Genomic DNA, 23085 nt, shown 5'->3' with positions numbered 1-23085 from the left:
TGTTTTGGATACAGTTGCTTGTGGTATACTACATTTACAGTTGATGAGTAATGGTTACATAAAAGTCACTGAACAAGAACTTTTTAATCCTTCAATTTCAGAAATGTAAAGACTGTATTATTTTGTTATTTCATAATAGTGTAATATACATACCTATTGCTTCTAGAACGAGAGAAGCTTCTAGACTTTGACCGTCTACTGGGGCTATCGGAATGTCCACGAGACCTAGAAATAATAATAATAATTAAACACAGGTAAACAAGATGTAATTCAAATTGGAGTTGTGGCTTGGTGGTTATGATGCTTGGCTACCAATTCAAGGGTCCTGGGTTCAAGTCCTGTCATATGTCAGGATTTTTTCTAATGCCAAATTACAACTCCACTCCCAAAGACTTGTAATAAGACTTTGTTTATGTAGAGCATCTTGTGTATATGTTTGTCTTGTGAACAGGATTGCTACCTTTAAGAAGAATAGTGAATGAATTCGCTTATGGTTATCCTTGGCAATTTGCCTAAATATATAATAAAAAAAAAAAAATACAAAATAAATTAAAGCATTTTATCACCCGAGAAAATACTGACCTATGCTTCTTGCGCGGTGTATGACTACGACTACGTGATCGGCTCGACTCGGATGAGTAATCGGACGCGGGTGAACGGGATTTGCGCTTCCTTCTCCTATCATCAGATTTGTTGTAATCATGATGCTCCTTCCTGCGGGATCTTTTGGATGACTGCGATTTTTGATGATCGGAAGTGTGTTCTACCTCGTGGGCAGAATCAGCGGCAGATTCAGACTCTTCATCATTTCTATGATGTTTTCTAAAGATAAAATAAACAACAACAAATTATACATGTGATTGATTGTACCTGAATATAATATATTTAACACCTCGGATAAATATATAGCTGTAAGTGTCTAAGTAGAATACAGTAAGTGTTTAAGTTGAATACAGTAAGTGTTTAAGTTGAATCATACAGATATTATCTCTATGGTTGAATACAATAAGTGTGTAAGTTCTATAGGTAAGGTCTATAATACTATAGTCAAACACACTGGAGTACAAATTTCAAATTTGTTGAAAATAAAAAACAAGACTAAAATGAACTTCAGACCACCAAGCAGAAAAACAGTCTTAAGCACTGCCAAATACTGTATGGTAGTGATATTACCAAATATAAAATAATATGACATCTTTCATCATGTCCATATATGGGCACATTTTTTGTCCCATAAAGTTTAAATGTGTAGACAGAGAGCTTTAATCCACCACAATAGAGACCGGCCCTTGCTAGCAATGTTATGAAATAAAAATAAATTAAACATAAATTCATTGTTGATATCCAGAAAGTAAAATGTTTATTTCACTGTATTGTAGTCATGTTATTTAAATTATTTATATATTAATCAATCAGATACTATTGATTGAATGTTCATATGTACATACAGTACTGTATGTAAACAATACAACGATTTAATCTGAATAATATCAAATATGCTGTTTGAAACAAATAATATTTACATTTTGCCTTAACATTTTTATATCTTCATTCACTGATTTTTACCCAAACTGATCACATAGTGCTTGGATTTTAAAGTAAAAATATCCAACAATTGCCAAGGAATTAAAACACATCCATCCATCATATTAAAAGTATGATTAATCATTTTGTAAGTAAATAAAAAAGTTTTCCACTGACGCCAAAGAAATGTGATGCTTGTAGGCGACTGTTTTGGAAATTGCTTGAAGGAATTTACGTAATGCGCAAGTTTATTAGGAATTTAAGAATTCATTTAATCAGTATAGTAGCATTCATTAAATTATGAAATGGCAAGTGTATTAAATGTTCTTACCTTTTATGGCTTCTATGCTTTCTACTTCTATGTGACCTGAAATAAAAATTTCAAAAGTAAATAATATTATTATATAATGGGTTTATCATCAAAAACAATAACAAGTCTATATAAATACGTAGTAAACTACTAAGAAAAAAAAACATAAAAATTTAATTTAAATTAATCTAGATTTGATGTAAAAAGAACATAAAACTAAACTGGAAATAATAAAACAAACAAAATAGATTTATTTTGTATGTTTACCTAGATATTTATCTTATTTCTACTAGCATCATACAGTATGTACTGTGTAAATACTGAATATTTCTATTTAAAAGTGTCAAATTTTGTTTCTAATATACTATAACAACTACAGTACTGACTAGGGTATGAGGTCACCTAAAAAATGGATCAATGAGGGATATTTAAACCCCTGTCTAAACATCAAACTGTGCCCATATATGGACATGATGATGTCATATCACTACCATATATGGGCACATCACATTTTTTTGTGACATAAAGTTTGATCTAGTAAAGACAGAACTTTAGAGGACCAAAAATAAGTAGAGTGACCTATAAATAATCATAGGTCATTTTACTATGAATTTGGAAGATTGGCTTACTGTATATACCAGAGTGGGCTTATATTTGACATATGAAAAGGATGGGCCTATACCTTGGTCAGTACGGTAATAATAGAAAGTGAGATGAGTTTAATGCCCAGGGGGTGTTGCCATCAAAAACAAACACACACACATACAATACAGTATATATAGAATAGAAGTACCAAATACTAAAAAACATAGATAAAGCTCTGTTTACACGATCATACTTTATGTGACACCAAAATGTGATGTGCACATATTCAGTATGGACATGATGTCATATCACTACCATATTTGAGCATATCACTACCATATTTGGGCACATAACACTTTTTTTGTCTAACTAGTTTGATGTGTGTGTAGACAGAGCTTTGAGATTAAAGTAGAGTAAAGTGCAAAGACAGCAAGTTTAATAAGGATGCTTGTTGGATTGTTTTGATGTTAAAGTTTTATTAGTATCAACATCATTCTAGAGTGCATTCACATTAAACCTTTATCATAGTACAGTCACACCATTTTCACTTAACTAATGTCCTTTATTGAGTATACATATTTTTTTAGTATCGATAAAACTATACTGATCTATAATGCTTACTTTAATTTAATCGTTTCATTTAACAATTTTGATAACATTTATAAATCATATCACAATGAGTTATTAATTTAATTTGTAATTTGTTTACAAATGTAACATAACCATATTTGTTTAACAAAATTTGGTTGAAATAAATTGAATTATGAATCAATATAATTTTTTTCCGTTTATTTATTTTACAACAATTCAGGGCTTACGTCGGCAGCACAACGCCATAACACATTGTGTCCGCAACCAATAAAATCGTTATTGGTTCTACAATGGATGGAGAATTTTTGTACTCTGTATTATTTTTTCCAAAATAAAAGATGAAATGAATATAGAAAACTAAGTTGATTAGTAGGATTTACTCAAATGAAATTATATTTGAATAAAGTTTATTTATTTTATGTGAAATAATTTAAATTTGTATATAAAGTTAGGGTTAAATAATGATTGTTTTGGAATTATGGTTGTAATTTGCACTTACTTATGTTGTTTACTTTTGTGTGTAGAACTGTCAATCCTAGGAGAAAAAGTCCAAAAAATATAATATTAAGCACCGAACAAAAAAAAAACACTACTTTTAGTAAGAAATAATTTAAAAACCTGACTGGATATAAACGTAAAAGTTTGCTGTTAGGCTGTATGATGGATGGGATGAACTGAAGCAGACAACAAAGAAATGAAAAAAAAGGAAGGACTAAAGGATGATATCATGCTAAATTACACATTTTGTTTATTAAAGTGTTCTTCTTCCTTTTTAAGCAAACACATAAGTTCGTAAAAATGGCAATGAGTTTGGGCAAAATGTTCCCATTAAATTGTAATGAACATGTAGTTTCAATACATTATCTTGTTATTTTTATGTTTCATGCTTGGCAATCATGCAAAAAAATATCCCTACAATTGAAGGTCAGAGGTTGTGACCTCCGACCAACAAAATCATGTGACAGAAAAACAAATAAACATATGACACCTTTACATGTTTTTGTCCAATCCTAGACTACACACAAAATACTGACAAATTAATATACGTTCCACCATCTATTAAGGATAATACTTAATCAATATCCAGGTGGTTAAGTACAATACTTAATCAAATTCCAGGTGGATCTTTAAAAAATGTAAATTCAAATGATAATCTTAATTTAGAGATATTGTGATTTTGTTTCAATTTGTATTAATGATAAACTTTTGAGTTCATGACAGCAGATGTAAATGAAATGATTTCAATTTCTTAATAATCGTTTAAATTTGTAGATAAAGAAAGATTAAAAGTAAAACGCAAACAACACAAGAACTTAGCTTACATTTAAACCTTGATGTATGTTTCCAGAATGCAGAATGTTACAAAGTAATTGAATTTGAAATTTTAAATTAAAATCTTTGATGTAAAAATGAGGACACATTAAATAAACAAAGAAGTATACAATGCTGCAATTTATAAAGTAATGTCGATATATTTACAATATTCATATGTAAAAATTTGTACCTCAATTTTTAGAAAGCTATAATAACAATTTATAAAAAAAAACAGATGTTAATTGAGTTCAAAGATAATTGCATTTTACAAAAGAATGTCAAGCAGATGTACACATATAATACTTGCACCTCTTCCTACCTGTGTACATGTTTTATTTTTCGAGCAATGAAATTAATACTAAAAAAATCATTCATTGTTACAAACTGCCTGTAATGAGATTAGAATATTTGAAATAAAATATTATTACAATTGTATTTTTTAAAGGATCATTCCATTATTGAAGCAGGATAAATTCTGATCACAATAATGGAATATCCCATGTATAGTAAATGCTGAATATATTTAGTTCTGAAATAATTCAATAATTCTATATATCACCATGTTGGCGGTACATAAAGCATAAGAATCATATAAATTACTGTTGCCAAAACATTAATTGGTCTGTGAATCAATTAATCTGTCCACTCAATACAGGCAGTATATTTCTATGCAAATACCATTGATCATTATAAAACAAACAATAACCCACAGTGAATTAAAAGAAGGATGAAAAGCATGTTAAGAGCTCAGTGGAGTAGTAGGGTGATAGATAAATAAAAAAAAGAAGAAAACCAAATCACGGCAAACTACACAACACAGTTTGACATCAATAAAAGGAATGAAACGAGAAATAACATATAATTATCATGCATACAATGTGATAAACATGAAAGAGATATACCAATAATGCGTGGTAGTAGTACTAAGACAATCTGTAGAGTAGTGACAATAGGGGGGTGGTGGTTCAACAGCATGATACCACGCCAAGACAAAAAACCAACAGAGCATAACAATCGTCTGCACATGTCGATTATAAACCAATAATTTGCATTTTCATTCTTTTTGATAACTACAGTACATCAAATTTGGCATGGATGATTATAATGTAGATACCACATTAAATCTCTGACGTCCCTAACAAATTTAGTGGTGGCGTCACTCCTGCAAAGCATACTGTACACTATACAGACATTTTGCTAAACCAATAAACGTAAGGATTTACTGAAAATCAGTTATTTTTATGCAATGCTTATTGGTTTTAGAGATGTACTGATGATAGTAATATTCTATTTTTTCGTAGGTTTTTGGCGTTGTTCCATGAAATTGAAAAGTCTGTGAGGAAAAGCGTTTCAGCTTGTTTGATTTCCAATGAACATGAGAACCGATTTATAGAATAGTCTCCAGAATTACAAATGAATAAAAAAATGTTTAAAAAATGTGTGCAGTATGTAAGCTCGACACACAATTCTCAGTTAGTATTAATGTTACAATGGCTCAATTCTGATTGGACAAGAATACCATTTTGTGAGTGTAGACAATTTTAATAGAAACTATGAATATGTTAGTGTATGATTATCGGCCAGCTAAAGTATCTTATAATAATAGTTATTCCCATAATACATCTAATACTAGAGGTACCTATTGATAGAATGAACAAATTTATTACACATACTAATAATAATAGTACATTAATACTCTAACAATATAATGCCTTATAAACAAATTCCACAAAATGTTATAGTTTTATTTTTTTAATTAATATTATTTTACCAAATTACTAAAATAGACAAGTCTACAGTCTACTATTCTTACAGTGATGTCATCCATGAGACAATAGAAAAATAAAACCTTTGTGACTTTTATTCCAAACTAATAATCAATAATTTATCAATTAAATAAACTAATCAATTAATTAATTTTGTATAATTTACAAAAATATAAAGTATGTGGCGCTAATCACAAATACCAGTCAGTAATTTATTTATCACTGTGCGTTCAACATTACAATGGAACACATTTTGTTTTGGGGCTAAAAGATAGGAAATATAATTAATATTTTGCTAATTTCTACCAAAAATTTAAATTTTTTAAAATGTAAAGCTTTTTTTTTTGAAGAATTTATTCAATTACTGTATGATTATTTCATTAAAAAAGTTAAATATGATTGATGCCTTATTTCAGAAGCTTCACAACATATTAATCATAGATTTACAGAGTTAGTAATGTTCCATTGTGAATTGAGCACACAGTGATTTTTTTTTATCAAAGACTGGAGGTCAAAGGTCAAAGTGCTAAAAGTAGGTTCTTGTTGTGTCGTCGCAGAACCTTCGATATCCTACTTTTCTTTTTATTACTGACACACATGCATACTATCAGCTTTTACCTTCAATGTTTAATGCCTGCTAAAGGTAAACAATTATTAAGTGAAGGCAAAGAAAAGATGAAGAAAAAAAAAAAGAAATTTATAAATTATGTTTCTTGTGTTGTGTAAGGAAATCTTTTGGGGGAATTGGTTAGTATAGCAACAATCTTTCAAGCGGAACTTGTTACATAAATATTGATAATATACTCATGTTTATTCATATTTATTCATGAGTATGCTAATGTAAACAAATGGGAGTCACCGACTGGCAACGTTTCACAAACTAGTATCTAAGACACATGCAACAATGTTTCTTTTTTTTCTTTACAAAAATAATTTAAAAATATTATATTATATTGTAAAATGTAGCTATAAATATTCCACCAAGTGTCAAATTACTTTAGTTCTTAATATTTTCTGAAGCATTTTAAGAAATGATATTTAATATATCAAAAACATGAATAAGACATAAATATACAATGTAAGAGAAGAACCAAATACAACATACATACAGAACTGTACATCTTTCAAAATAGAAAATCAGTACATTAAAACGTGAAAAAAAATTTTTTTTAATTAAGTCAAACATTTTAAGTACACACACAGTGGTCACTATTTGGAGGCTTTGATTTGAGAGGGATTAAGATAATTAATAGAAATCACAAAAATATGTTATATCTAAATAATTGCCGCAAAGGATTTTTTTTCTTCAGAAATAAAAGGTTTATTTCTCCTATACATTCATTAAAATAAAGATAAGCATTTGTTATGAACTGAAACATAGTTTGAAAAGTTGCCTCTGGGGAATGAATAATTGTACAATAACATGGCTGATACAAAGTCAATATTAAAAAAAAAACACCATCATCCATTTTAATCAGTAAGCAATTATTCATTAATAATTTTAAATTACTTTGCCCTTTGAACAAAGAGTGTATTGTTTAATTTTAACAGACTTATAGTGGAATATTTATAACTACTTGATCATCCTATTCAAGACATATTATTATACAAACTTAAAAAGGTCATTATTGGTTGGATTAACCAAGACCATGTAAATACACGTAGGTCACATGATGTGGAATCTTTGCCTGTCCTTCTTTCTTTTATGCGATTTCTTTCTTTCTTTTCTAACGGGTGATTCACTCTCCGATCTAAAAAATACAAAATTCTTTTTAATTTTTAATGTAAAGATTAATAATTCATTATAATTATTATTAAATTTCGAACTGTATATCAATTAATTGAATTTTGATTTAGAATCGTTAATGGAATATAAAATTTATAATAATGCAATGAAGAAATATACAGTATAATTATACTGTAACAGTGTAAGATACCTGTACAAAATCATTATGTCACTATTTAAAATAGAATTATACATGGCTGTCAATTGTATCGATCTAAAACAATCGCACATTAATACACATATTATATAAAAAGGTTCATCTGGATACCTGTATAGTATTAAAATAATTTTTTCTTTGGATGATCGAAAAAAAATTATTTGAATACTATAAAAAGTATTGTTTCTTTATGCTTTGTAAACATTTTATATTGTGGATGTGAATAATGTTGATGATATTTGATATTTTATTTACAACAGTAGTTGAAATAAAAACACTACACCCAGCATGCCAATAAAACAATAGTACTGAACATGTTCCACAAGTACAGTAGAACACTTTGGGACACTCTTATTCAGGGAACATCAGTTTTTAAAGAGGACACTTTCATGACCTGAATGGGTAATAACCTACATTCAGGGGATAAGTGGCTTTTGCTATTTTGAATCATTATTTTTACGTTATTTTATATTTTTTGTTGTTGTAAGAGGCGTGCATGTAAGAACTTATCAGATTTTGTAAATCCACAGTGCGTGGTTTTGTTACATTTTTTGGAAATAAAGTTACCTATATATATTCAGGGGACATCCATATAAGGACACTTGGGTCCTGAATATGGTCCCTTTATATGGTTCTACTGTATTTTTGGTTTATCCAGGTAATCTACAGTAGGCACGAAATAGATTTCAAATGATGATATTGAAACATGGTACTGTACAGCCTAAATGTTCTTTCTAGCTACAGTAGTACCCTGTATGTGGTATTCTATGGACCTGCCCCTATTTGCTTGCTAAAACTCTACAGCAGTATTACTATTACTATCACTATTCCATTTTTACGCTTCATAAAATTCAACACCAGACACTGGTGATGCATTTATGAATATTTAATACAAGGCAACTTTGCATCATTGACAACTGTGAAAATTATCACTTCTTCACAGCGACCGAACAACTGCACGACATTAATTATTTTATGACGGGAATCAATATTATACAAACACCATTAATTGGATATGAATAGCTAAATGGTAAATCTATACACTATATTCCTCAAGTTTGTATACAAATAAAGGACCCTTCCCTATCCTCCAACTGTTATTTGAAAGACGTGTGACAGTGTGTTATCGGCACCACTCGTTGTCGCATTGCTTGTGTCCTTATACACCTCTCTCCATCCAGGTGTAAATGGGTACCGGTGGCCGTATTCACACTTAGGCTAAGGTACAGTTCACACTTAGGCTAAGGTACAGTAAACACTTAGGCTAAGGTACAGTAAACATTTAGGCTAAGGTACAGTAAACACTTAGGTTAAGGTACAGTAAAACCTTACCCTTAAAATTAAAAAAATATCTCCTATCTAATCTAAGTGAATACAATTTAAAAGAAATACTACAATATTTATTGAGTTAAGTGAAATACTGTACTGAATATTTAGGGAAATATCTGACTTAAGTGTGATTTGTGAATACAGCCACTGGTCAAATACAATTACACTTATTACTAGCTGCATAATTATGGGAGATGACCGTACGTGTTTGATCCAATGACCGCGGTAATAATGTGAAGCACTTTGAGAATTAAGTGCTAGCCCACAGTACAGTATAAGCCTCAAATTGACATATATTTTACTATGTAATAAACCCAGCATTATAGGCCTACTAATACTATGCTATTGCTATTAATGATAATAAATTGATAATGTAATAATACTTTGGGCTTTGGGAAATATGTAAATAAAAATGTTTTAAAAGTAATATTAATAATTATCAAATGTGTGTCAGGTAACATCCTTATGTTTTGCTGATGAGACGATATTTTAGCTTTACATAAGAACATCTATCAACAAAAATAATAATAGCAAGATAAAGTCAATGATGATTGATGGTAAGCATTTTACTACTATACATTACCTCTCTCGTTTTGAATGTTTCCTCCGTCTGCTAGCATATAATAAACAAAACAAGGACATTTACTTGTATGAAAATAATGTTATAAAACAAATTGTGAAAGACAGTTTTGCCAAAGGGACAAAGCGTCTAGCCTGTCAAAATGTACGGTAACAAATTGAAGATAGTAGATCAATTAAAACGCTAAAACACATTGAGTATTTTCAATCACATGTTTGTGATATTTTGCGAGAATCTTTGTATTTGGTTTGTAGTTCACAAGTAAATTACTGATTTCAAAGCATTTTAAGAACAGAAATTTGGATAGCTTTATTTCACTTCAAATCAAATATGATTTTTTTTTTAATAAAATTTCCATAATTCTTTATTCTATCCAATGTTGACAAATATTTGCCGTCTCTAGTTTCCATTTTTTAAAGAAATAACGTAAATTTGTAATTGCACTGAAGAAAATGTATAAAAACCAAGAACGATTAGTGGCACTTATACTAATAGAAAGATATTATTGCTTACCGACTATGACTGTGAGATTTTTTCTTCTTTCGTTTTAATGAGGTTTTTTCTTCCTCTTCATAATCTGGTTCTTCCAAAATTCTGTAAACACAAAACAAACATAACAGGTCCAATTTCTCTGTATTTTTTAGATATTCAATAAAATATTTATTTAATTCAATAAAATATACATTTACAAGGTAGGCTTTACTACCAAATTTATTTTTAGAAGAAAAATACATTGTTGGTAATGCAATTTCAGAATTTGTTTTGATGCTAATTCTTTTTTTTTTAAATAGCACGTTCTATGTTTGGATATATTTTATAATAATTATAGTGCCCTCTATGTTTTGGCAAGTTTCTTGATATTTCATTTTGGGACCTCTGCAGTCTATAAACTTGAAATCTTACATCACAAAATCTAAAAGCACTTACTCGTAATTCTTTTGTTTTTCTTTGGCTGCAGCTTCTTTAGCCCTTCTATCAGGGTCAAATGAGCTGCCATCCACGTAATTGTCCCCGATTCCAAAGGCTTCCCTTAGCTTAGCATTCTGTTTTTCTTTCGCTTCAGCCAGCTGGTGTGTCTCCATTATTCTAAAAATTGAAGAATACGTTTATTATATTAAAGTCAACTGAATAAAATTCATTCTTATTAATGCAAGTTCAATAGGCCTAAAGTGACGTTTCAGTGACCACTGACAGTTTACAGATTATAGTACACAAAATAGTTTATATTTGCAACACATGGCTGACCAGGAAATGGACTAGCCGGTAAATATCCAAGTACAATACTGAATACTGTACAGTTAGTACCATTTTTGGGGATAAGAACAATCTTTTGTGTCAAAGAAATGATTAGCTAAGGCGTTTTTATATTGTGTTTAAATTGTATTGTACTGTATCTATGTTTCTAAGCTCAGGAAAACAAATTTCATGTATGTAATATTATGTGAAAATAAATTGAATCTTGAACATTGGACACTAAAATATATATACTGTATGTGTGTGTGTGTTTAAGATTTTCCAAAAAATAATTGTACATAAAGCAGATAGGTCTATGTGAAAAATATAGTTCATCTGAATGTAGAATGAAAGTCAACAGTAATAATAAGTATGGTGACATTTTTAATTACGTCTGAATAAATCTGTACGGTGGCCGATTTATTATCTAGGATCTAAAACAGATTATATTCCTTAACCACATTAACTACCAGATTCCAAAAGCTTACAGAATAATGGGTATAGTTTCCATGGTTACAATCAACTCATGAATTAATTCAAATTTACAGTACTTTGATTTAAATCATTTTTGCGTGTGTGTAGTTTAATGCAACAAATCTATCACAATTAACTGATGCGCTAGCTTCTTGTGTCGCATTGACATTTAGAGTTCACCAAGCACTCCTTAGCGAGACACACAGTAACGTTTTATTTTAAATTCAAATATCCTACGATTTTAAATATTGCGTCAGTTTTTATGCATAATTATTACTGTACTGTAACTGTGCCACTCTAACTAGCTGTTTATTATTGACAATTGGAATTCTCCCAACCACTTCTTAACATTTTATTTTAAATTGTCTGGGCACAAAATGGACTAGCCAGTAAATATCCAAGTACAATACTGAATACTGTACAGTTACTGTTATAGCACCCTTTTTGGGGATAAGAACAATATTTTGTGTCAAAGAAATGATTTGCACAACTTGCTGTGACAATTGGAATTCTCCCAACCACTTAACGTTTTATTTTAAATTGTCCTAAATATCCTACGATTAGAAGCATTGCAATTTTCTTGTCGCATTGACATTTGGAAATTCACCCACAACTCTTCAATGAGATATAAAATTACAAACTATCCTACGATTTAAAGCATTGCATCGGTTTGTATGCAACACACCTATCATTATTAACTGCACTAACTCCTTGTATCTCATTGACATTTGTACTGACACGTTAATGGCAAAAGCACATTACCGATTCATTATAGAGAATAAGTAATACTGCTTTTATGTGAATCAAACTGAAGCTTTGTCTACACTATCAAACTTTATGTGACAAAAAAATGGATATGATGATGTCATATCACTACCATATATAGGCATATCACACTTTTTTGTCAAACTAGTTTGATAGTGTAGACAGAGCTTAAAGAAGATATGTTTTGAATCATACAAACAAGGTAACAAAATAGCATGATGAATAAAATAATGCTAAATATGAAAGAAACTCTATCTGACAAGATTTTTGATAATGTTTAAGTATCCAATGATAGTTGATACTGTACAATGGTTGTATGTGGACAATCGTTTAATAGCTAGAAACTCAGTAGATATACTGTATGTACAGTATCCATTATAAATTATTTCTAAAATTACTGTAGATGAGTGTGTTTAAACTTAATTAATTTTTTAATAACCAGTTCCAGACTTTTTTCAAAAAGTTATTTAAAAGGTTCATAATAGTGAGAACCATGTTATAATAATACATAAACAAATACTATATACTATTACTATTTATTATACAATATTGCTCTGAATCACTGCCAGATTTAAATCATAAATACAGAACGTACTGTAATTCAAAACGAATGACAGAATGCTAGAATTGTCATTGCCATGTGTCTGTAGAAAGCAGGCCTAGCATGTTTTTTATTTATTTTTTTTTAATACAGCATTCCAAATGTTGATTTAATAACATAAAGTACTGAATATTGAAATACTGTACAGAACTACTGCACTACTATAGTACTTATACATGCACAGACTTCCTTTTCCAATATATTTTAAAGCAAAATCAATACATTTCACAGTTATCTACTTTAACTTCTGTAAATGTTTAGTTTCTCTTCTCATGCCTTTAATATTCAATTCATGTCATTTTGAATTAAATATCCTCGATGGATATGTGTATCAGGTTGCTTTAATATTAGTAATATAACACTCTATCTCATTTACATGCGTAACAATGCAATAACCAACACACTATGTGTTTATGCTAAATAGTTTATTAGGTTATAATCTAGATCAGTCAATTCAACTTTTATCGGAGCAAATATGTAGTAATGGAAATATTTATTGTCTTGGCACAATAACTGTTATAGAAGTGCTCACTTAATATTGTGTTGTTAAACAATCTTAAACCTTGTCTACACTATCAAACTGTATGTGTCAAAAAAATGTGATGTGCACATATGGACATGATGATGTCATATAACTACCATACTTAAGCATAGCACTACCATATATGGGCACATTTTTTGACATGTAAAGTTTGATAGTGTAGACAAGGCTTAAATCAGACAGGAGTGATACAATACAGTAGTGACTTGTTGTAGTTTTGTATAATTAAAAAAAAAACAAAGTGGGAAGCCTTTCATCACGAGTGTAATTAGAGAGATTTTGATAATGCAACGACCGAGGACCAACTTAGGTCGGGTCAATCGAAACACAGGTTTGATGGCTTCTAGGTCAAGACGACGACAACACTTCGATTGACCTGAACTCTGAACTACAGTACTGTAGGTTGGTCGTTGATTGCTGCAAATTGAAGGCTCCATAGTATTGAATATTATTGATGTGTAAGCATCATAACATTTATTTGTCTTTAATTATTATTATAACAGTATTAACATTGTAGTTAGACAACATCAGTTTTTAAGATAGAAAACATATTGTCAACAAAACTATTCTTTGTACTGTCTGTAGTATGCAGAAAGCCTATACTGTAGTCATTTTGATTATAATATCAGACTGTCCTTTATTTTTAACAATTAGAAAACCTATTGTCAACAAAACTATTCTGTTATACTGTAGTATGCAGAAAGCCTATAGTCATTTTAATTTTAATGACTGTGCTTTATTTTTACCAATTAGAAAACCTATTGTCAACAAAACTATTCTGTTATACTGTAGTATGCAGAAAGCCTATAGTCATTTTAATTTTAATGACTGCTTTATTTTTAACAATTAGAAAACCTATTGTCAACAAAACTATTCTGTTATACTGTAGTATGCAGAAAGCCTATAGTCATTTTAATTTTAATGACTGTCCTTTATTTTTAACAATATGCACAGTTACTCTATTTTATAAATAAAATAAATATGGTTGCCAATGATTGATATCCAGGTGGAATTGAAATCTTAATTGAAAATAACACAATTTAATGATCAAATTTATATGGAAATCTGTTTTTGGAAAATAACATCATATGGTGAAATTGTAATGAAAAGAATAAATAACATCATTATTACGTCCTGAGAGTCTATTATTAAGGAACATTTTTTTCTCTTGTGAATTATCTTTTATCTCTTACTTTTTGATAATAAATTGTTTATATTTTTAGAATGACATGGTTTTGTTTAGAAAATTCATCAGCAAGCAATAGGAGATATAAATATGATTGTGTTCTACTACGACTACAAAACCAATAGAGCGTATATATCTGAGCATGCTCAGTAATTTTACTGAATAAATCGGTTTTGTACAGTACTGTGGCTACCACAACCATGTTAAGTTTTTTTAGGGACTTTCAGAATTTCACGTCGACTATGTCGACTGCTACCCTACAGTATTACGTCATTTGAATGATATGCGCAAGCGCTAGGCGACTGGTACGTCGACTGGCAAATTTAAGTGCTTGTTTAGTGGCATTTTGACGTTCACTCTCTGACATGAGTACCAGTGGACGTATGACATTATAACACTGCAAGAGTATACTCAAAATCATGGCCGAGAATCTCGTAATGATTTTCTGAGAATGTGAAGTTGTGAAAGTGAATTTCAGTCAAATTATATTTCCAAACTGTGAATTATTGATTTGTATTGGTTATTTTAAATAAAGCTTTTAATAATAATACAGGTTATGGCTGTGTCTTATCACTAGAGTGCCAGCCTTTGTTTAGAAAAATAAAGATCTAGGCTAGGCCTAAGCTACACACTTAGCCAGGCCTAAGCTACACACTTAGCCAGGCCTAAGCTACACACTTAGCCAGGCCTAAGCTACACAGTTAGCCAGGCCTAAGCTACACACTTAGCCAGGTCTAAGCTACACACTTAGCCAGGCCTAAGCTACACACTTAGCCAGGCCTAAGCTACACACTTAGCCAGGCCTAAGCTACACACTTAGCATGGCCTAAGCTACACACTTAGCCAGGCCTAAGCTACACACTTAGCCAGGCCTAAGCTACACACTTAGCCAGGCCTAAGCTACACACTTAGCCAGGCCTAAGCTACACACTTAGCCAGGCCTAAGCCCGTTAAAAAAGGGGACACCTTTTGGACCCAACAAACCTACTTAAAGCCTTATAATAGGGGTTAGCCGTAGAACATATTATAAATTAACATGTAAGGTGTCCTTTTATGTGACCAAAAGGAGGATCCTACTATAATAGTCAAAGCACTGACTTCTCAATAATTTATACTGCAATGCTTATGATGTGATGTTAATGTACTATACAGTATTATAAATACTATGTTAATAATAATTAGCCTTAAGCTATCAATCCATTAGTTGTGTAAAAAGCTGATTATTAAACATTTCCCTTAACAGCTTTCATCAGGATGCTAAAAGTCATGTTTGATGTACAGTATGTGTGTGGCTGTTACGCTCTATGAATTCTAAAATACAATATTGTGTGTATAAATATACAGTATGTGGCGGAGTGTTTATTAGAGGGTGAAGGTTGAATATTCCAAATGATGTTTTATAGTGAAGGGCATTTATTAAAATAAATGCGGTACAGTAGGACTAATAAATTGGTACTAACTGTAATCAACACATTATTTAGTTTAAATCTTGTAAAATGATGAAACACCACACATTGTCATCAGTGGGCCGTTTCGGGCAAGACATTTTAAACGGCTTGCAACATGGCCCAAAGAACGCGACCGTCACCAGAGGAGGAGCAAAGCTTTAAAATATTTTAAAGCTTTGCTTATAGTAATGCCCGATTCAATCAATCATTATATAACTTTTGCTTATTATAACCATCTTCATTTGTAGGCCCTTCCCAATATACAGTAATCTTCCTAAACACTATCTGCTATTTTTTATACTTACTACAATAATTATTTAATATGTATTCATCTTTTCCATTGATTGTAGACCTCTAATGAAACTTTGTATTTATTCAGTAATTTATTATTCAACTTCTGTTTCCAATAATAGTCAATATAGACAATTAATTTTTATTATTATCATTACTGTAAATAATCACTGCATATATTTTATAATTAATTTTTTTTTTTGTAAAAATCACTGTAAATACATGTTATTATGGTTACCATTTTAATACCAAAAAATGTACGATTGATTGAATAAAATTCACATATAAACCCAAACACAAATTGAAGGTTATTCTAATTTACTTCAGATGGGGGTTCACACAAATGCCCCTTTCATCTTGGATCACCACTATCATTGTTATGCAAGCAATAATTATTATACTTACTGTGAACGATTGTTGGCATCATCATTTTCTGTAACACCTTCTTTGGCAATTAAAAGTTTTCGAAATGCATTAACTTTTTGTTCAATTTCTTCTTCAGTGCACCTGAAATATGTATTTGTAAAATTAATAATATTTAAGTATACATGCTAAAAACTCCTTGGGGTGCATTTAAAGTTACTGAAATGAGCCCGTACAACTTAACAATATTTCTATTACTTACGCCAAGAAAAACATACAAAAAAACAAGGAAGTCCATGGAGTATGTTTTGTTCTACAGAATTGTGAAGTGAACTTTCAGATATACCGTAAACAAAGGATTTTATGAGAAATAAATCGTTATTTGGTGGCGTGTACGAATTACTACAGTAGAGGACATTCTGTATCTATGTGTGTACACATTTTGTAATAACTGTACACAGTCTTTGTTACACCTTACCCTTGTTCTTGCATAATCTCTTTCATTTCAACACATTTTAATTCAACTTTTCTTTTCTTCTCATGATTCAATATCTCAATGTTGCCTTTACGATTCATCAACGCGTCCATTTGTTTTAGTTCATCCTCAGTTTTGTAGTTTACTTTATCTTTATGGTTGCGAACCACTGCAAAGTTACGGGTGACAAATCCATTTGTCCCGCTGCCCCTTGCAGTCGTCAACCCAATACCATTGTACATCTTGACTTTCGTTACTTACAATCTACAATTTAAACAAATTTAAGATATATTCATTTTAGTTCTATCACCAACAAGACGTAATCAATAACAGTTTGGAATAGTCTATTTATGGAATAGTCCATTATCTTCCAAGGGATGATTTTCAAACATAATCGATCTACTTCATTTAAATTGACATCCCTGAGGTGAAATAACAAATATTAACAAGAGCCAGAAATGAGTTAATGGAATTAAAATGATACAGTTTTGAAAACTGAACATTACCAAACCTACTGTATTGAAATTTCTAATTACTAATACTACTTTACGGTTTGTAATGCTACAGTACAATTGCAAATGTAGCAATTCTATACAACATTTGAAATTTGTATTTATAGTTTAAACTAACAACATAGAATAATTTTTAAATAAAATTTAATGACAAAAAAGATTGACGTTTCGGAACCATCATGGAACCATTTTCAAGAAAAAATGAGTAAAATTAACAAATTTACTTATTTGTTCTTGAGAATTGTTTCATGAAGGTCCCGAAACGTCGACCTTTTTTGTCATTAAATTTTATTTTAAAGTTATGCAGAATAATTTGTTTTATAAATAGACATGTACATACACTAACAGTACCAGTGTAATTTAATTTCAATATAATATTATCTGATTATTATATTGTGACAAAAAATATGTCTGTATACTATACTGTAGGTACAGTATGGTAAAAATCATGCAGCTTATACAGCTGTACAGGAGGAGATATAAGTTGTCAAATCCCATTATGGAAAAGACTATGTGAAATATCCTACAGCAGGATGTGTTAGGTGACTGTATTATATAGATTCCTAGTATTCTATGAAAACAAGACATTTTACAAACAACAATCTTTCAGAATATAAAGTGTGTTCTTTAGATGGGTGCTACTGTATGTTGGAATTAGGCTGTGTAGAATGCATTCAAATAAGGTGGATACTCTGCATATATCTGCACTGAAAAATTACATCTACAGTATAGTCTATGATTTTTTTAGCTATGCCCATAGATAGGTGTGATTTTGGTATAATCTACAGTAGGTATGATTTTGGCATAATCTAGGTGTGATTTTGGTATAATCTACAGTAGATGTGATTTTGGTATAATCTAAGTGTGATTTTGGTATAATCCAGGTGTGATTTTGGTATAATCCAGGTGTGATTTTGGTATAATCCAGGTGTTATTTTGGTATAATCCAGGTGTTATTTTGGTATAACCCAGGTGTGATTTTGATATAACCCAGGTGTGATTTTGGTATAATCCAGGTGTTATTTTGGTATAATCCAAGTGTTATTTTGGTATAACCCAGGTGTGATTTTGGGAGATTTACCAAAACATTAAAATATTCTGAATTATCAACACTTAGACAATGAATGTATAAATTAATGAGAGATAATTGTACTGACTATTTATATATTTTATTATTACTAAAAAAAAAATCAATAAAACAGTAACTAATATTTACCCATGTTCTTATATCAGTATAAAATGATAAATTTCTTTTCTGCACATAATTATATACATTTAGTAAATGTATATAATTATAAATTAATTTTACCATCCTGGGGAATTACTAGACTCCATGATTATAATGAATGTATACAATTTGATAGTGTACAGTTAGTACTGTAATAATAGCTTATCAGTTTTATTTATTTTTGCATACAGAATAAATACAGTTAGTAATAAATATAATAATATTTTAAAATGAACACAATCTGAGTATCCACATGCAGTAACCTTGATGCTTTATAATTCAACAATTCTAATTTGACAAATCAATATTTATGAGTCAAATGCAAATGTAAATTTGATAGATTGAATGAAAAGAGTACAGTAGTAGACAGTAGTCAAAATTATTGTGTGTATTATAGTATACGACTATACACTGTACAGTACCAGTATGATTCTTTCATTTATTTAATTTATGCCTTTTATTCAAATCTGTAAAATGTCAGTTAATGTATTGTACCTGTAAGTTTCATTGTCTTTTTAGAATTAAACAAAGACTAAAGTTGTTAAATGATTCTTGGTCTTATTTATTCTATTATTATTATTTTAATGAACCAACTCTGGTACTATGAATTTACAGTTAATATTTAAAAAAATATTAATACACAGTATACTGTACCAATAAATATGTGGGTTTCAAAGAACATAATTTGTTATGTAAGTTATGATTATTAGGTGATCATTTAGAATTCTAAATGATCACCTATTGTTATTGTATGAAATCTTTATTTTTTTTTGGTTTTCCGCAACGAAGTTGCAGGAAAACCTCTTGTGATTGTACGAAATCATCATCAACTTTTTATTTATCTTCTTTCTTTCTGTATGATTTTTGTGTATCGCTTTTCTCTGAAACTTGCAAACATAACATTTTGTGAACTATGTTAACATTTTGACATTTATGTAACGTCGTCAAGCGAAGCTTTTCATGATGTTTACAATTGCGCAACGTGACGTACGCGCGATTTAACGATTTTCTCGTATTTAACATAGGTCAAAAACCAAATAACATTTTATATTGAAACTTTGCACAAATTTAATTTATATCATGCGCTAACTTTCTGTCGAACCAAAATTGCGTGTTTTACACAAAGTTACGCGCGCACACGCATTTAAAATTTCAAAATGCGCTAAATTATTTTCTAATCAAGTTTCTACGCGTTTCATGTCGTTTTAAGCATGTAAAAAATTCCCACGCGTGCGCAAATTTTTACGTGTGCGGTGCGCACGTAGCATTGAAAACGTATTTTTTTCGCGTGATTTATGTTTTTCCAGCCTTTTCTAGTAATTTTACCAAATTTTAAACAATTTCGACTTAAAGATACGTCATACGAGCACGTCGAATTGGACAATTTGCGCGCGTTTTTTATGAAAAGGTTAAAAAATTCGTTTAAAATATGTATTTTTTTAAACAATCGTAATTTCTAAACTAGACGGTCAACTTTTTGTGGATGACATTTTCTGGAAGTTAATGAGTTGTAGATATCGGATCATGTATTAATATGGCTAACCGGACATTGTGACGTCATCGTATGGCCACGCTAATATAAAATTTAGGAATTTTGTATCTTTCGTCATAGCTCATCACATTTAATAGAGCGCATCTCCACTTATCCGTTTTCCATTTTCACCCAAATTTTGATATTGTCTATGTCAATCAACTGTCTTTCGCATGAATTAGAAATATTTTAATTTTTTTGACGTCATCATTCCTAAAAATTTAAATTACGTGTGGCATTAATTTCATCTTTACAGTAAATTTTAATCTGTTATAGCTCGTAAGAATAAAATTTGATAATCACGATTAAAACGTTTTATGGAAGCTATTGGATTGTAGATACGAAATCATGTGAAAATTATGCCAATCGGATGTTGTGACGTCATCATATGGCCAGTTAAATGAAAAAAGTCGTATTTTCATCTTTTGCGTCATAATTCATTACATTTAAAAGAGCGCGCATCAATATTTCACGTATTCAAATTTCTTCTAGACGTTAATATGTTGTTGCTGAGATAATTTCCTTCCGAAATTGCTACCTTTGCATTTCATTTTAAAACCGTCAACATGTTAAAATTTGCAATAAATAGCGGGTCCCGTAATTTCACCTATTCTACACTGTGTGATATGGATACAGATTATACTGTGTATACTAAATATGAATCGAAATAATAGAATTTAGCAATAACAACATATCATATTCTTCAGTTCAGGTCATAATGCCAACGTGAACACTTCCTTTTGTCCTCAACCTATCCCTTAATGTTAAAAGGTACGTCGTTACACGTTCATGTTGCACCACTTGCGCGGCGGAAAACCAAACTCGTCAAAGTGACGAGTTACATGTCTAGTCTTTTTATTGTTTCTGTACACTATTTTGTGTAACAATTATCTCAAAAAGTTTAATGTCAATGATTACCAAAATTTCAGAATATCTTTCAAATAATATAACTTAATCCTAATGAGCTTTCCAGCGTGATCACTCATCCGTGACGTCATTTATACGCCATTTTGTGAAATCACATTATCAATCATATCTCCATAATTTATTATCACATATTAATGAAATTCGCTACACGTAAACTTCAGGTCAAGGGTAAAAATATTAGCAAATAAAAAGTTGCGCGTTTCAAGGTCATGCACGTGAAATCGCGCGTTAAAAATTTAGAACGCTCAAAATTAAGTTTTTATCAATTTAGAGCATGAATTAGGCCATTTGCGCGTTTCAAAAAATTACTGCGCAAAAACATGTTTTTGCGCACGCGATTCTTAAAAAGCGTAAAAAAAAAAATTTGATGTATAAATCACAATCTACTCACAATTCTTAGTACATTCACCGATTTTGAGTCCATTCCGACTTAAGATAACGCTATACGAGCACGTTAAAAATGACAAAATGCGCAAATTAATTGCATCAAAGTGCTGAAAATGGTGAAAAATAAGGCATTTTTAAAATGAAAATAACTCTTCAGAATGCAAGATGACCCCCAATTTTTTTAACTTATTCGGGAAGCCATTGAGTTGTACATATGAATTCATGTACACATTTGACGTACAAAATGTTGTGACGTCATCAAATGGCCACTTGAATTTAAAATTAAGTTTTTTTTCTCTTTTATCATATTTTATCACATTCAATAGAACACATCTCTAATAATTTGTGCTTGATTTTCGCTCAAATTTTAGTATGTGATTGCTCAATTAATTGACTTTCTCATGACCTGCCACTATTTTTATTTTGATGACGTCATCACGCGTAAAAACTTGAATAACGTAGGTCGTGTAATTTCACCTTCGCCGTAAATTTGAATATCTTACAGCTCTTTAGAATTAAAGGTTACCTTGATAATTATAATTTATTATGAAAGCTGATGAAATGTAGATATGAATTCATATAAAAATTAAGCCTATCGGATGTTGTGACGTTAACATATGGCCAGTTGAAGTTAAAAAGTAGTTTTTTCATCTTTTTCGTCAAAGTTATACAAATTTCAAAGAGCGCGCACAGCGCTTCTACGTGCCAAATTCTCTTCCAATTCTTATATTTATTTGCTCAATTCATTATCTTTCGAAATTGTCATCTTCGAGTTTATTTTGATAATTCCATCATACCAAAAAATTAGAACATGATGTGTGTCCCGTAATTTCACCTATGCTACACTGTATATAGATACATTATATACTGTACATATTGTATATGGCATATAATAGGCACAACTCAGCACTAAAGCGTATAATAGGATGGCATACATCAACATTTTCTGATCGTATGTTAACGTACGTGCAAAAAATTATTTCGGTAAAATGATAAAAATGATCACCTATAATTCGTCAAAGTGACGAATTAAATTCTAGTTAGAAATTATAATTATATAATAGACTGAAAGTTATAATATTGTTAACTGATTATTTTGTTCTTCAGTATAATAAATTCTAGTACAGCAAAAAAGTGCCTTGAATATAATGAATAGCAAATTATAGCAGTCTTTTGAAACT

General features: G+C 30.2%; 3 protein-coding genes across 8 annotated transcripts in view; 2 read left to right on the top strand and 1 right to left on the bottom strand.

Annotated features, from left to right (window-relative positions):
* Nucleotides 1-23085, top strand: part of LOC144834764 (large ribosomal subunit protein mL44-like) — a 186910-nt gene that overhangs the window by 115349 nt on the left and 48476 nt on the right. The window lies entirely within an intron of this gene.
* The window catches only part of LOC144834760 (stromelysin-1-like), a 203435-nt gene that overhangs the window by 150038 nt on the left and 30312 nt on the right, over nt 1-23085 (top strand). The window lies entirely within an intron of this gene.
* Nucleotides 1-23085, bottom strand: part of LOC144834739 (uncharacterized) — a 31053-nt gene that overhangs the window by 6827 nt on the left and 1141 nt on the right. For 3 of the 6 annotated variants that reach the window (XM_078689643.1, XM_078689644.1, XM_078689645.1), the window contains exons 2-11: nt 17323-17583; nt 16887-16988; nt 10870-11028; nt 10456-10536; nt 9946-9975; nt 7779-7841; nt 3510-3545; nt 1856-1891; nt 583-822; nt 154-225 (exon numbers count right to left, since the gene is read on the bottom strand). In XM_078689643.1, the coding sequence (XP_078545769.1) occupies nt 154-225; nt 583-822; nt 1856-1891; nt 3510-3545; nt 7779-7841; nt 9946-9975; nt 10456-10536; nt 10870-11028; nt 16887-16988; nt 17323-17561 (1058 nt within the window). In that variant the 5' untranslated portion in view covers nt 17562-17583. The remainder of the gene's footprint in view (nt 1-153; nt 226-582; nt 823-1855; nt 1892-3509; nt 3546-7778; nt 7842-9945; nt 9976-10455; nt 10537-10869; nt 11029-16886; nt 16989-17322; nt 17584-23085) is intronic. The other 3 variants (XM_078689648.1, XM_078689646.1, XM_078689649.1) reach the window with 3 other exon arrangements.

Source organism: Antedon bifida, chromosome 2 (genome assembly GCF_963402885.1).
Source record: "Antedon bifida chromosome 2, ecAntBifi1.1, whole genome shotgun sequence".
Lineage (NCBI taxonomy): Eukaryota > Metazoa > Echinodermata > Crinoidea > Comatulida > Antedonidae > Antedon > Antedon bifida.
This window is presented reverse-complemented; position numbering and strand designations above follow the sequence as displayed.